Raw genomic sequence first — 16450 nt, 5'->3', positions numbered from 1 at the left:
GACAAAAATGACAAAAATGACAAAAATGACAAAAATGACAAAAATGACAAAAATGACAAAAATGACAAAAATGACAAAAATGACAAAAATGACAAAAATGACAAAAATGACAAAAATGACAACAATGACAAAAATGACAAAAATGACAACAATGACAAAAATGACAAAAATGACAAAAATGACAAAAATGACAAAAATGACAAAAATGACAAAAATGACAAAAATGACAAAAATGACAAAAATGACAAAAATGACAAAAATGACAAAAATGACAAAAATGACAAAAATGACAAAAATGACAAAAATGACACAAAAATGACAAAAATGACAAAAATGACAAAAATGACAAAAATGACAAAAATTACAAAAATGACAAAAATGACAAAAATGACAAAAATGACAAAAATGACAAAAATGACAAAAATGACAAAAATGACAAAAATGACAAAAATGACAAAAATGACAAAAATGACAAAAATGACAAAAATGACAAAAATGACAAAAATGACAAAAATGACAAAAATGACAAAAATGACAAAAATGACAAAAATGACAAAAATGACAAAAATGACAAAAATGACAAAAATGACAAAAATGACAAAAATGACAAAAATGACAAAAATGACAAAAATGACAAAAATGACAAAAATGACAAAAATGACAAAAATGACAAAAATGACAAAAATGACAAAAATGACAAAAATGACAAAAATGACAAAAATGACAAAAATGACAAAAATGACAAAAATGACAAAAATGACAAAAATGACAAAAATGACAAAAATGACAAAAATGACAAAAATGACAAAAATGACAAAAATGACAAAAATGACAAAAATGACAAAAATGACAAAAATGACAAAAATGACAAAAATGACAAAAATGACAAAAATGACAAAAATGACAAAAATGACAAAAATGACAAAAATGACAAAAATGACCAATATGACAAAAATGACAAAAATGACAAAAATGACGAAAATGACAAAAATGACAAAAATTACAAAAATTACAAAAATTACAAAAATTACAAAAATTACAAAAATTACAAAAATTTCAAAAATTACAAAAATTACAAAAATGACAAAAATGACAAAAATGACAAAAATGACAAAAATGACAAAAATGACAAAAATGACAAAAATGACAAAAATGACAAAAATGACAAAAATGACAAAAATGACAAAAATGACAAAAATGACAAAAATGACAAAAATGACAAAAATGACAAAAATGACAAAAATGACAAAAATGACAAAAATGACAAAAATGACAAAAATGACAAAAATGACAAAAATGACAAAAATGACAAAAATGACAAAAATGACAAAAATGACAAAAATGACAAAAATGACAAAAATGACAAAAATGACAAAAATGACAAAAATGACAAAAATGACAAAAATGACAAAAATGACAAAAATGACAAAAATGACAAAAATGACAAAAATCACAAAAATGACAAAAATAAAAAAAAATGACAAAAATGACAAAAATGACAAAAATGACAAAAATGACAAAAATGACAAAAATTAAAAAAAATGACAAAAATGACAAAAATGACAAAAATGACAAAAATGACAAAAATGACAAAAATGACAAAAATGACAAAAATGACAAAAATGACAAAAATGACAAAAATGACAAAAATGACAAAAATGACAAAAATGACAAAAATGACAAAAATGACAAAAATGACAAAAATGACAAAAATGACAAAAATGACAAAAATGACAAAAATGACAAAAATGACAAAAATGACAAAAATGACAAAAATGACAAAAATGACAAAAATGACAAAAATGACAAAAATGACAAAAATGACAAAAATGACAAAACTGACAAAAATGACAAAAATGACAAAAATGACAAAAATGACAAAAATGACAAAAATGACAAAAATGACAAAAATGACAAAAATGACAAAAATGACAAAAATGACAAAAATGACAAAAATGACAAAAATGACAAAAATGACAAAAATGACAAAAATGACAAAAATGACAAAAATGACAAAAATGACAAAAATGACAAAAATGACCAATATGACAAAAATGACAAAAATGACAAAAATGACGAAAATGACAAAAATGACAAAAATTACAAAAATTACAAAAATTACAAAAATTAAAAAAATTACAAAAATTACAAAAATTACAAAAATTACAAAAATTACAAAAATGACAAAAATGACAAAAATGACAAAAATGACAAAAATGACAAAAATTACAAAAATGACAAAAATGACAAAAATGACAAAAATGACAAAAATGACAAAAATGACAAAAATGACAAAAATGACAAAAATGACAAAAATGACAAAAATGACAAAAATGACAAAAATGACAAAAATGACAAAAATGACAAAAATGACAAAAATGACAAAAATGACAAAAATGACAAAAATGACAAAAATGACAAAAATGACAAAAATGACAAAAATGACAAAAATGACAAAAATGACAAAAATGACAAAAATGACAAAAATCACAAAAATGACAAAAATAAAAAAAAATGACAAAAATGACAAAAATGACAAAAATGACAAAAATGACAAAAATGACAAAAATGACAAAAATGACAAAAATGACAAAAATGACAAAAATGACAAAAATGACAAAAATGACAAAAATGACAAAAATGACAAAAATGACAAAAATGACAAAAATGACACAAAAATGACAAAAATGACAAAAATGACAAAAATGACAAAAATGACAAAAATGACAAAAATGACAAAAATGACAAAAATGACAAAAATGACAAAAATGACAAAAATGACAAAAATGACAAAAATGACAAAAATGACAAAAATGACAAAAATGACAAAAATGACAAAAATGACAAAAATGACAAAAATGACAAAAATGACAAAAATGACAAAAATGACAAAAATGACAAAAATGACAAAAATGACAAAAATGACAAAAATGACAAAAATGACAAAAATGACAAAAATGACAAAAATGACAAAAATGACAAAAATGACAAAAATTACAAAAATGACAAAAATTACAAAAATTACAAAAATTACAAAAATTACAAAAATTACAAAAATTACAAAAATTACTAAAATTACAAAAATGACAAAAATGACAAAAATGACAAAAATGACAAAAATGACAAAAATGACAAAAATGACAAAAATGACAAAAATGACAAAAATGACAAAAATGACAAAAATGACAAAAATGACAAAAATGACAAAAATGACAAAAATGACAAAAATGACAAAAATGACAAAAATGACAAAAATGACAAAAATGACAAAAATGACAAAAATGACAAAAATGACAAAAATGACAAAAATGACAAAAATGACAAAAATGACAAAAATGACAAAAATGACAAAAATGACAAAAATGACAAAAATCACAAAAATGACAAAAATAAAAAAAAATGACAAAAATGACAAAAATGACAAAAATGACAAAAATGACAAAAATGACAAAAATGACAAAAATGACAAAAATGACAAAAATGACAAAAATGACAAAAATGACAAAAATGACAAAAATGACAAAAATGACAAAAATGACAAAAATGACCAATATGACAAAAATGACAAAAATGACAAAAATGACGAAAATGACAAAAATGACAAAAATTACAAAAATTACAAAAATTACAAAAATTACAAAAATTACAAAAATTACAAAAATTTCAAAAATTACAAAAATTACAAAAATGACAAAAATGACAAAAATGACAAAAATGACAAAAATGACAAAAATGACAAAAATGACAAAAATGACAAAAATGACAAAAATGACAAAAATGACAAAAATGACAAAAATGACAAAAATGACAAAAATGACAAAAATGACAAAAATGACAAAAATGACAAAAATGACAAAAATGACAAAAATGACAAAAATGACAAAAATGACAAAAATGACAAAAATGACAAAAATGACAAAAATGACAAAAATGACAAAAATGACAAAAATGACAAAAATGACAAAAATGACAAAAATGACAAAAATGACAAAAATGACAAAAATGACAAAAATGACAAAAATGACAAAAATGACAAAAATGACAAAAATGACAAAAATCACAAAAATGACAAAAATAAAAAAAAATGACAAAAATGACAAAAATGACAAAAATGACAAAAATGACAAAAATGACAAAAATGACAAAAATTAAAAAAAATGACAAAAATGACAAAAATGACAAAAATGACAAAAATGACAAAAATGACAAAAATGACAAAAATGACAAAAATGACAAAAATGACAAAAATGACAAAAATGACAAAAATGACAAAAATGACAAAAATGACAAAAATGACAAAAATGACAAAAATGACAAAAATGACAAAAATGACAAAAATGACAAAAATGACAAAAATGACAAAAATGACAAAAATGACAAAAATGACAAAAATGACAAAAATGACAAAAATGACAAAAATGACAAAAATGACAAAAATGACAAAAATGACAAAAATGACAAAAATGACAAAAATGACAAAAATGACAAAAATGACAAAAATGACAAAAATGACAAAAATGACAAAAATGACAAAAATGACAAAAATGACAAAAATGACAAAAATGACAAAAATGACAAAAATGACAAAAATGACAAAAATGACAAAAATGACAAAAATGACAAAAATGACAAAAATGACAAAAATGACAAAAATGACAAAAATGACAAAAATGACCAATATGACAAAAATGACAAAAATGACAAAAATGACGAAAATGACAAAAATGACAAAAATTACAAAAATTACAAAAATTACAAAAATTACAAAAATTACAAAAATTACAAAAATTACAAAAATTACAAAAATGACAAAAATGACAAAAATGACAAAAATGACAAAAATGACAAAAATGACAAAAATGACAAAAATGACAAAAATGACAAAAATGACAAAAATGACAAAAATGACAAAAATGACAAAAATGACAAAAATGACAAAAATGACAAAAATGACAAAAATGACAAAAATGACAAAAATGACAAAAATGACAAAAATGACAAAAATGACAAAAATGACAAAAATGACAAAAATGACAAAAATGACAAAAATGACAAAAATGACAAAAATGACAAAAATGACAAAAATGACAAAAATGACAAAAATGACAAAAATGACAAAAATGACAAAAATCACAAAAATGACAAAAATAAAAAAAAATGACAAAAATGACAAAAATGACAAAAATGACAAAAATGACAAAAATGACAAAAATTACAAAAATGACAAAAATGACAAAAATGACAAAAATGACAAAAATGACAAAAATGACAAAAATGACAAAAATGACAAAAATGACAAAAATGACAAAAATGACAAAAATGACAAAAATGACACAAAAATGACAAAAATGACAAAAATGACAAAAATGACAAAAATGACAAAAATGACAAAAATGACAAAAATGACAAAAATGACAAAAATGACAAAAATGACAAAAATGACAAAAATGACAAAAATGACAAAAATGACAAAAATGACAAAAATGACAAAAATGACAAAAATGACAAAAATGACAAAAATGACAAAAATGACAAAAATGACAAAAATGACAAAAATGACAAAAATGACAAAAATGACAAAAATGACAAAAATGACAAAAATGACAAAAATGACAAAAATGACAAAAATGACAAAAATGACAAAAATGACAAAAATGACAAAAATGACAAAAATTACAAAAATGACAAAAATTACAAAAATTACAAAAATTACAAAAATTACAAAAATTACAAAAATTACAAAAATTACTAAAATTACAAAAATGACAAAAATGACAAAAATGACAAAAATGACAAAAATGACAAAAATGACAAAAATGACAAAAATGACAAAAATGACAAAAATGACAAAAATGACAAAAATGACAAAAATGACAAAAATGACAAAAATGACAAAAATGACAAAAATGACAAAAATGACAAAAATGACAAAAATGACAAAAATGACAAAAATGACAAAAATGACAAAAATGACAAAAATGACAAAAATGACAAAAATGACAAAAATGACAAAAATGACAAAAATGACAAAAATGACAAAAATGACAAAAATGACAAAAATGACAAAAATCACAAAAATGACAAAAATAAAAAAAAATGACAAAAATGACAAAAATGACAAAAATGACAAAAATGACAAAAATGACAAAAATGACAAAAATGACAAAAATGACAAAAATGACAAAAATGACAAAAATGACAAAAATGACAAAAATGACAAAAATGACAAAAATGACAAAAATGACAAAAATGACAAAAATGACAAAAATGACAAAAATGACAAAAATGACAAAAATGACAAAAATGACAAAAATGACAAAAATGACAAAAATGACAAAAATGACAAAAATGACAAAAATGACAACAATGACAAAAATGACAACAATGACAAAAATGACAAAAATGACAAAAATGACAAAAATGACAAAAATGACAAAAATGACACAAAAATGACAAAAATGACAAAAATGACAAAAATGACAAAAATTACAAAAATTACAAAAATGACAAAAATGACAAAAATGACAAAAATGACAAAAATGACAAAAATGACAAAAATGACAAAAATGACAAAAATGACAAAAATGACAAAAATGACAAAAATGACAAAAATGACAAAAATGACAAAAATGACAAAAATGACAAAAATGACAAAAATGACAAAAATGACAAAAATGACAAAAATGACAAAAATGACAAAAATGACAAAAATGACAAAAATGACAAAAATGACAAAAATGACAAAAATGACAAAAATGACAAAAATTACAATAAAATATAAAATTACAAAATTACAAAAATGTTTATTAACAATTGTAAGATGCAGGCAGGAAACTTGAGTTCGATTAAGTTCCAAAAAAAACAATGGGAGCTCTACAGGGAATCAAAAATATCTTTAACGTTCGATGGAATATGTGAGTATATCACTAGTGAGAGGGCCTCAAAAAGTTTAAATTGGTGTTCGATAAGTTGTGCAATCCGTTTTAAAGTTATCGTTACGTTAAGGATAATCATTATCATATTTCTCGCTAAATGTTAAACAAAGTGATATACCTATCAGTCATCGTTTTCGTTAGTGCTCGGTTTGATTCCCTGAAACTGAAACTGATATAAAAAACATTTATTTGAGTATCCGATTGGAAAAATCCACAAAAAAGGTTTAGATATCAGCTGATAAGAAAAAATCAAGCTCACAACTGTTGCTCTCACAGATCAAAGTGACATTAACCGTTTTCGAAGAACACGCACTGTTTACAAAAAAAAGCCATAAAGAAATAACTTCTCCCCATCGGTGGCCAGCGGTTTTCTACTCGGAAAGCCATATACAGACCCCGTTCGATTTTGGCAACACGCTCGTTCATTTTATGTTGCCAAAATCGAATGTTGCCAAAATCGAACGGTTTTTTTCTTATCTTGTTTTTCAGTTATTTTTACAAAATAACTATTGGTATTATCAAAAACGTTGTTTTTAGTCAATTTTCGACCATTTGTATTCATTTTTTAATTTTTTTTTTTTCATGTTTTTGATGCATTTTGCACTTTTCTTGCTTTGTTTATAATGTTTGTTTTCATTTGTCATATTTGCTCTTTTTGTCATTCTTCATCATTTTTTAGTTGTTTTTTGTCATATTCAGTGTTTTGTTTGAATTTGTTTTTCAACTTTTTGAATTTTTTTATCTTTTTGTCATTTTTGAGTACTATATAAAATTTTTAAAAATTTTGGTTTTTATTGTTGCATTTTATCACCATTCCAGAACATAAAAACGTTTTTATGGTGTTTGTCTAAATTGAATTGGTCCTGATATAACGAAAACTAAAAGGAAATGTTGTTTCTGAAAACCGTTCGATTTTGGCACATGTGCCAAAATCGGATGTTGCCAAAATCGAATGTTGCCAAAATCGAATGTTGCCAAAAACGAACGGGGTCTGTAATAGGATTATTGTCACCAGCAGCAAAACCAGAACATTGCTAGGACAAACTTTTGAAATTGCTTCCCTCTTTGGAGTTTTCTCCATTCCACCCACGCAAATAAATGCTACCAAGCTCTCGGAGAGCGGCCCGACATCAACCGTGAAAAGACTCGAGAAATTCCTGACTTATGCGTACACAAAGTTGATGGCTTAGATACATTCACAACAGGCTTGCCTTACTTCATTGATGTTGCTGCCTTTCTTGTTTGCTCCCATGAGAAAGTGAAACCAGCTTTGGAATTTTCCAAAGGACCGGTGAAAAGATCCCCTTGTTGATGATTTACGACGGAAGGAGGGGGAGGTCATTGATTGTGGTTTCGAAAAACTTTCCACAGTAGCATGGAAATTGATCAACATAAACAACTTTTCATTAGATGTGGGTGGCAAAAAAAACTCACAGCAAATTGTCCCATACTAATGATATCGATGGGATAAATTTCCCGGTAATTGGAATGGAAATTCTCAATTGAAAAATAAATATTATTTTCCGAATATGTTATTTATTTTTTGAAGTTAAACATTTGAGTATTAAACAATTTCGTTGAGTGACATATTATAATTATTCAACTAAAGTTTCCATTTTACGTTTTATCTAACTCTAATTTCACTTTCCATGCCTGTTTGAGTAAAACCTTTAAAACTCCCAGCTATCCATCCACTTGAGTCCGGCCAGGGTGGAGTTCGGTTCGTGAGAAAATGGTCCATGCATCCCGTAGGCTAGCGGCGAAAACAGCGCGAAACTGTACATCAGAATGGCCAATGCTATCCCCAGGACGGCCTGCCGGGCCCATTTTGGCAGCCGATGGGTGAGGAAATCCAGCATTATCCCTGTTGATGAGAAAAACAAACGAAAGGGTCGAATCGATTAAACTTTGGTAGGATTAGGCTGGATGTATTAGTTTTTCGAATAAAATTTCAGTAGAATTCAGCGAATTAAGGGAACTCATGTACTCAACTATGAATATGGTTGATTCAAGTATAAATATAGTAAATTGAGATTTTTATTTGTGGCATCCTAGATATGCCTCTTGTTCTAGCAGACATACGAGTTGGAATGAGAGGCATACTCCCAACATCAGCGATAGCAATCGCTAGCCCAACTGATCCCTGAAGTGTCTAGCTAGCCATAATGTTAGTTGAAGTTAGTCGGGAGTCTAGTGTGGATCTGAAGCATGGCCCATTGATGGAACTTCACATTGGCGATCCAAGCCAGTTATATTTATGACGTCCCCCTTCCATGAGTTACAAAAATGTTTGCTGGTGGCGAATCTGTTCTGTACAATTGATGTGCGAAAAAGTTATTATTCCATGAATGGGTTAAAACTTCGAAGGATGTGAAGTTTTGGGTGTTTAAAATATAAAAGTGTTTGGAGAAATTTATTTTATTCAAGATCTACCGAAATCTGGATGAGAAAAAAAGACAACGAAAATAGCTCATCGTCATCACAAGACAGCAAAATAATTTAAAAAAATGCATAATACAGCTAAAAAAATAAAAAAAAACAAAATCCCCTTGAACGAAATATTGAAAAAAAATTTTGATGTATAAAAAATCACTATGCTTCAACGAGTTCTTTCTAAAACAAATTGTGGCTTCTAAAGGACGATGAAACTTTTTCCAAATTCGACACAAGTTGGCAAACTAGTTTGAGAATTTTTAACGTTGTTGAAATATAGGATGTTCCTGATAACCTACAATGCATTTGAAAAAAATAAAATAAATGGATATAAGTGTAACTTGGATACAATAATTGTATTAACGGCTTGAAGCGCTCTGCATTTTTTACATTAATCACAATTTATGAAAACACTTACTCCATAAATTAATGTAACATATTATTTCTGTCCCGTTTTTGTTAACTGAGAAATTTCTTATTACATTTGCTCGATTTGTGGTAAACAGTATGAGAATATAGCTACAAAAATGTTTGCTGGGGGTGATTATGTAATGCCGGTTTACAATATTGAATAACTTATAATCCGATTTAAAATCTGCTCACTGCATCCGAACGTTCGGGTTGGATAATAGACTCATTATCAGTCTACACGTCATTATTATGATATCGTTCCGTAATTTGAATTTACCTTTCCATAATCACGGCATCGAGGGAGGGTCGACCGAACAAGCAACAAATGGGTTGAATTTGGCCGAAAAAAAATCATACGCTTTCCTAGCTCCCAACGCGATTACGGCGATTGAAAAAGTGATTTCACGCTAAATTTAGTTCATTCTAGGGGATGATTACTACTTGGGGTGTCGCTTGACGGGTTTAGGTTGGTAATTTATGGTTAGGAATGAACCTTTCGGATGATTTGGACTCTTTCCTGCATTATTTTCCAATAAATGCGTATTATGTTCTGATTTTATAGAAACACAAACAAAAATTACCCCGAAAGATCGTTAATTCTGCCGCAGCCCGTGGTGTAGAAGATAGCGTTCAAGTCTTTCAAGCCATCGGTCATAAGATCGAATCCCGTTAATGAAATTCTTTTAAAAAGCAAACAAGTTACCATGAGATTTTCTACAGATTTTTTTCTGTTTTTTTTGTTTCGATTATAGTCGTTTTACCATTTTTATGGCATTCGCGACTTTATCAACGTTACAGTTGGCGGATCGTTATTGAAAAACTTATCCGGTACAACTGTGTTCGATGTTTACTCTTGGGCTCGAACTCGCGGACATCGGCTCAGAAGACAACAAACTTGCCAATTGAGCTATCCCAAGCAACCAAAAGTCACATATTTACTTGAATGAAGGCATTGAAAGTTACATATTGGCTGACAAAGAGAATCAACTGCCCAATTCCCTTTAGTGAACTTTATGTACTCATTAATGAACTTGAAAGTTGCCAAAGTGATTAATATGTACGTTGTATGTGACTTGTTTTGCCCAATTCCCATTAGTGAACTATATGTGCTCATTAACGAACTTGAAAGCTGCAAAAGTGATCTATACTTACGTTATACGGGACTTAAGTCACATAAAGGGCACAAAAGTGCTCAATACGGGATTTGGCAAGTCACATAAAGGGCACAAAAGTGCTCAAAACGGGATTTGATCAGTCACAAAAAGTGCATTGATGTGCTTTCAAAATCAAATCACCTCTTCGAGTTTTAGTTTCAGTTAGAACAACATCTAGGCGTGGTCTCGTGGTAGCGTGTTCGATTCTCACCACGAAGATCGGGGTTCGATCCCCAAGCCGGGCAAGTTTTTTTTTTCAATAAGTAATTTTGTACTTGAGTGACCATTCTGATGCGATATATGTAGGAAATGTAGGAAAGAAGCAATTGAACAATTTGTCGAGTTTGATATCCGGCGCGTGGCATCATGGCGGCACCGGTACAGAACACAGTAAATAATCACGAAAAGGTGTTATGAACCGAAGCCAACGGTTCAGTTAAGATAGAGAGAAATTTTTTTGCTCATTTTGCGATTTTTTGGAAGCTGAATTGAGAGGCCGCTGGAAGCTGAATAGAAGATCATTAAGACTTGTTTTGGAACATGAAAGCATCAATAAGAACTTAAATTTTCAGCTGCATAGAACGTACTTCATTTCAATGATGGGGCTGAGTAAGCGTTTTTGTATCTGTTTTATGGGACTTTTGGTTGCTTGGGATATTACAAGCCCACCAGATATATTTGTGATAGTTTTTTGTACTTAGGAAATATTTTATGACATCAAAAACTTTGCAAATTCTTTTGAAATCCAGTGCAAATATAATAAATAAAGAGCCACTTCCCCAATGAACGTTTCCCGCAGAACTTGAAATTCATCCAATTTTCCTGAAGACTATATTAAAGATTTGAAAAAATTTTGACTGAAGAGTAGCATTGATTTTTTACACCATCTCCCTTCAGAACAGTGATGATGGACATTTCCAGTTTTATCGAAAAATGCAAATTTAATCCAAACAATATTTTTGCTCTTGTTAACCTTCCCGGATAATGCCTCTAGCATAGCAGTAGGAAACCATAACGATAACGAGTGCATTCCTGACAGGTATTATTCGGTGTTGAGCAAATATATAATAGGAAAACGAAAATCCACACAGCCATGGCACGTTTCCAGCTATCAATTAATATCATCAGTCGAAAAACCGCTCAACTGTTGCCGATGGCAAAGTGAATATTTTGACGTAAATTTAAACTCGGTTATTTTTTTTCGGTTTTCATTTGTTATTGAAAGGGTGCAGATAGAATTGGCTCCGTAGAATCGTAGATATGCTTTATACAGTGAATTGTAAAGTATGGTAAAGCTAATGTTGCCTATAGAAATTGAGGTTCTTCGATAATTGTTTATGTGATTTAAAGTTGAAAATGAAATCTGTATTCAACCCTTTTAATGGCGACCGTCAAATGTGACCAAACGAATTCCAAAGACTACAATATACAATATTCTATCCTCCAATTTCACCATGAAAAAGTTATTGAGCATGAGATCTCAATGTACTGAGCGTTTTCGTTATTCCTTCGGTTCTAAAGATTGAATAAAAATAATCAAAATGCATAGTCAGAAAACGCATCGACAAAGTCTTAGATAAGTGTCGTACTTTTTCATGTTATTCCACTTTTCCACTCATTGTTTCTCTATCTTTTTTCAAACGCAACCATTCATATAACATATTTAAGAAGAGAAGAACTGTGCAAAAAGGACAAGTATACAGAGAAATTAACCAACAATGTACCGCCATTAAATAGTGTTGTTTGTGCTCCGTTCGATGCTTGCTCCCAGATCTACTTCCAAAATCGGCAAGCCCCCCTTCCCTTTGGGAAAGAGTTCGATCTCGGTCAAAAAGACGAGTAAGATCCCCCTAGCCTTACGAGGCATTCCAGACAGACAGTCTCTTACGACCTGTCTCCATCGATGAGACTCACCATCAGGGTTTGTCTACGAGAGACATGTTCCACTAGGGGAACTAGCTCATCGGTGGAAGTTTCTATACAGTCCACAACACATAATGGTCCTTCGAGCCGGATGTAGAAGCCGGCACCTCCAGACGATAAACCGCCGTCTAATGTTGAATGGAGTGGATTGGGAAGCGTAGAGCTGAGAGCGGAGCACATTGAAACAAAACGACATCCCAGTGAGAAACCAAATGAAGCCAGAAAGCAGTTCTGAGAGATTCCGAGTTACTCTACCACAACCAAAGGAGGGCGCACCGCAACGTGAATAGAATTAAAGGCATCCTGAAACATGGCTCAATTAAAGGTATACCAGAGGAGTGTCGAGAGCTCAAAGGCTGAGTACAAGCAGCTTTACCAAGAGATCTTACCAACAAGCGTTAGCAACATGACGACAACTATTTTATCTTTTTGGAGCTCTACGAGGAAGTAATTGTGGCAATCGAGAGTCGGTTCGAAAAGGTTCGGGCACTGCCAATTCTGCAGTCATTGGTGCTCCCCGAAAGGGACGACTCTTCCACCAAAAGCCATCAACGAGGTCTCTAAATCGGAACCAAAGGGTTCAGTAGCAATTCCATATTCCAGCAAAAGAGCCACTGATAAGCGGTGTGTCGCTTATCTACGACAGCCAGCAACCGAGACACTTTCCGATGGGGAGTATATTCAGTCCGATAAGCGGACTGAGAAAGGAGAAAAACGTGAAAAAGCGCCGACCAATCAACGAACAGCAGCCGACCACCCGAAGCTATATAAATTCGCGCTCTCGTGCATTGCATCATGGGTGATTATTCAACCACCATCGCGGCGACATCGATCCAGCAGAGGAACCGGAGAAGGAGGAAGAGCCTGCCAGCAGTGGTCTTCTTTGAGACCACCCGCGGTGAGGAAACCGACGATGCTCATCGCTAATTTGGTGAAGAAAGTGAAGTAATCTATATATATAAAAAGCAATTATCTGTATGTTTGTTTGTTTGTTTGTTTGTTTGTTTGTCCTCTATAGACTCAGCCGTCTTAAGAGCTAGAGGTCTGAAATTTGGCATGGATACTCATTTGGCCCAGGAAGGATAAAAAATGTTTTCAGATTTTTGGATGACCCCTTCTGAAAGAGGTCGTCCATACAAGACAAATAATGTTTTCGCGATGTTGACGTTATTTTTCGTCTGATTGTGTTGAAAATTTGCATATGAGAGTTTAAAAGCCGAGCAATCGGTTATAGTTATCAAATTTTGGGTCAGGGGTCGGCCAAAGGGGTCGGCCAAAGGGGTCGTCCATATTCACTGATTAATGTTTTTGCGATATTGACGTTATTATAGTTCGTATTGTGATGAAAATTAGCACATGAGTGTTTTGAGAGACGAGCAATCGATTACAGTTATCAAATTTAGGATCAAAGGTCGGCCAAAGGGGTCGTCCATATTCACTGATTAATGTTTTTGCTATATTGGCGTTATTGTAAATCGGATTGTGATTAAAATTTTGCACATGAGTGATTTGAGAGACGAGCAATCGATTACAGTTGTCAAATTTAAGGTCAGGGGTCGGCCAAAGGGATCGTCCATATTCACTGATTAATGTTTTTGCGATATTGGCGTTATTATACACAGGATTGTGATGAAAATTTGCACATGAGTGTTTTGAGAGACAAACTATCGATTACAGTTATCAAATTTAGGGTCGGGGGCTGACCAAAGGGGTCGTCCATATCCACTGATTAATGTTTTTGCGATATTGGCGTTATTATAGTTCGTATTGTGATGAAAATTAGCACATGAGTGTTTTGAGGGACGAGCAATCGATTTCAAGTTTTGAATTGCGGATCAGAAGTCGGCTGAAGGAGTCGTCCATACCCAACTTTAATGTTTTTGCGATTTTGACGTTATTCTACATTGGATTGAGATGAAAATCTCCGCATAGGAGTTTTGAGGGACGCTCTTTTGCTTTCAGGTTTCAAATCTTGACTCAGGGGTCGGCAAAAGGGGTTATTATCTGTTCACTGTTTTTACGATATTCTCTTGATTGAGCATAGAATTGTAATGAAAATTGACACATGGTAGTTTAACAGAAAAGATAATTGATTTCAGATGTCAAGTTTTGAATCGTGGTGCCGTCCATGAGATGTCCATGTCAGTTGCTCACTGTTTTCGCGATATTGTCGTGATCATGCATCGGATTGAGATGAACATGTTCAGATGAGGGTTATAAACTATGAGCAATTGACTCCAGCTAGCATGTTCCGTGTCAAGGGTCGGCGAAAGGGGCGTCTATATTCACTGTTCTCTGTTTTCAAGTTCCTGACGTTATTTTACATATAATTTGAAAAGAAAAAATGGCAAAAGGGAGTTTTGAGTAACGTAAAATTGGTTTCAATCATCGAATTTCGGGCCATGGGACAGAAAAAGAGGGTTTCATTGAAAGTTCAGTGTTTTGTGCAATAATTTTGTTGGAGGCAGTTATTTGATACCAATTTAAGTGTGAAGGTCAAGCAAAAGAGTCGTGCACATAAACAAATAGTACATGTTTCTGCCATAATGTCTAGATTTTGCAACCGATCGAGATGAAAACACTCTTACATAAATTTTAATAAAAAGCCAATCAACCGTTTAATTTGAATTTCAAGTAATAGTAACAGTAGCGACTTTAAACACTGTTGAATTTTTTCCCCAAAATTGTCGAAAGAATGTTTCGAATTCATTTTCTAAACTCATTTTGACGTAGGGTAAGTGAGCCTTAACTTGGCATGCTCTTTATCTTGGCATGCCAAAATGCATTTTGGTAATTTGTATGTCAAACATATGCCTAAAAATATAAAATAAATCAAACATAAAAGAAAATCGCATTTGTCTATATTCTGCATAGCATTTGTCCGCAATTGAATCCAAATAACTGCGTAATAATTTTTTTTCACATGACGAACTGGAAGTAAAATTACGATTTTCGGAAAAAATCTGAAATGAACCTACCTTGCTAGTGCATCTGCCACCTTCGGATCGATTTAAAAAACACACTTCCCTATGAAAAAATCACTAAAAAATACCGTTGGTTACAGCAAAACGTGGCAAAAAATATAAAATTATAACCTACTCCAAACAACGTACATATTTGATCTAGAATTGAAGAAAATATAAACATTTTTTTCGCCTAATCTTGGCATGAAATTCCACTAATTGAGGTTTGTATGTATGTGTGAGAACGAAATCAGCAGGCAGACGGTAGCCGGCAGCCGGCAGCCGAATCGTCGGCCGTTAGTGCACAGTGGTCTGGAAATTTAAAACCGGTCGAAAGTAAAAAGAATGATTGAATTGAAATAACTTAAAAATACCATAAATGTATTTGGACTGTAATCAATTTATTTATCTCACAAGCGTATTTGGCATCTTAGTTGGAATTATAATACTAAAAGTTTAGCTGCCTTTTTTTTTGGTAAATTTCTAGAACTTTTCCTCTCAACTTCTGAGCACGAAATCAACAGGATTCGGATCCGAATCGATATCTTGGATCTCAACATTGAAGTAACTTTATCCAGACCCAAAAAAGAAATCTACAAATGGAAATAAGGTCCAACGTATTTCGATTTCA

General features: G+C 30.7%; 1 protein-coding gene across 1 annotated transcript in view; it reads right to left on the bottom strand.

The window, feature by feature from the left end:
* Positions 1–8462: 8462 nt before the first annotated feature.
* Positions 8463–16450, bottom strand: part of LOC129739120 (protein O-mannosyl-transferase 2) — an 87429-nt gene continuing 79441 nt past the window's right edge. Inside the window, exon 8 of the mRNA XM_055730551.1 lies at positions 8463–8799. Within this exon, the coding sequence (XP_055586526.1) occupies positions 8606–8799 (194 nt within the window). The 3' untranslated portion in view covers positions 8463–8605. The remainder of the gene's footprint in view (positions 8800–16450) is intronic.

The sequence above is a fragment of the Uranotaenia lowii genome, chromosome 1 (genome assembly GCF_029784155.1).
Source record: "Uranotaenia lowii strain MFRU-FL chromosome 1, ASM2978415v1, whole genome shotgun sequence".
Taxonomy (NCBI): Eukaryota; Metazoa; Arthropoda; class Insecta; order Diptera; family Culicidae; genus Uranotaenia; species Uranotaenia lowii.
The sequence above is the reverse complement of the archived record's forward strand: the minus strand, read 5'-3'. Positions and strand labels throughout refer to the sequence as shown.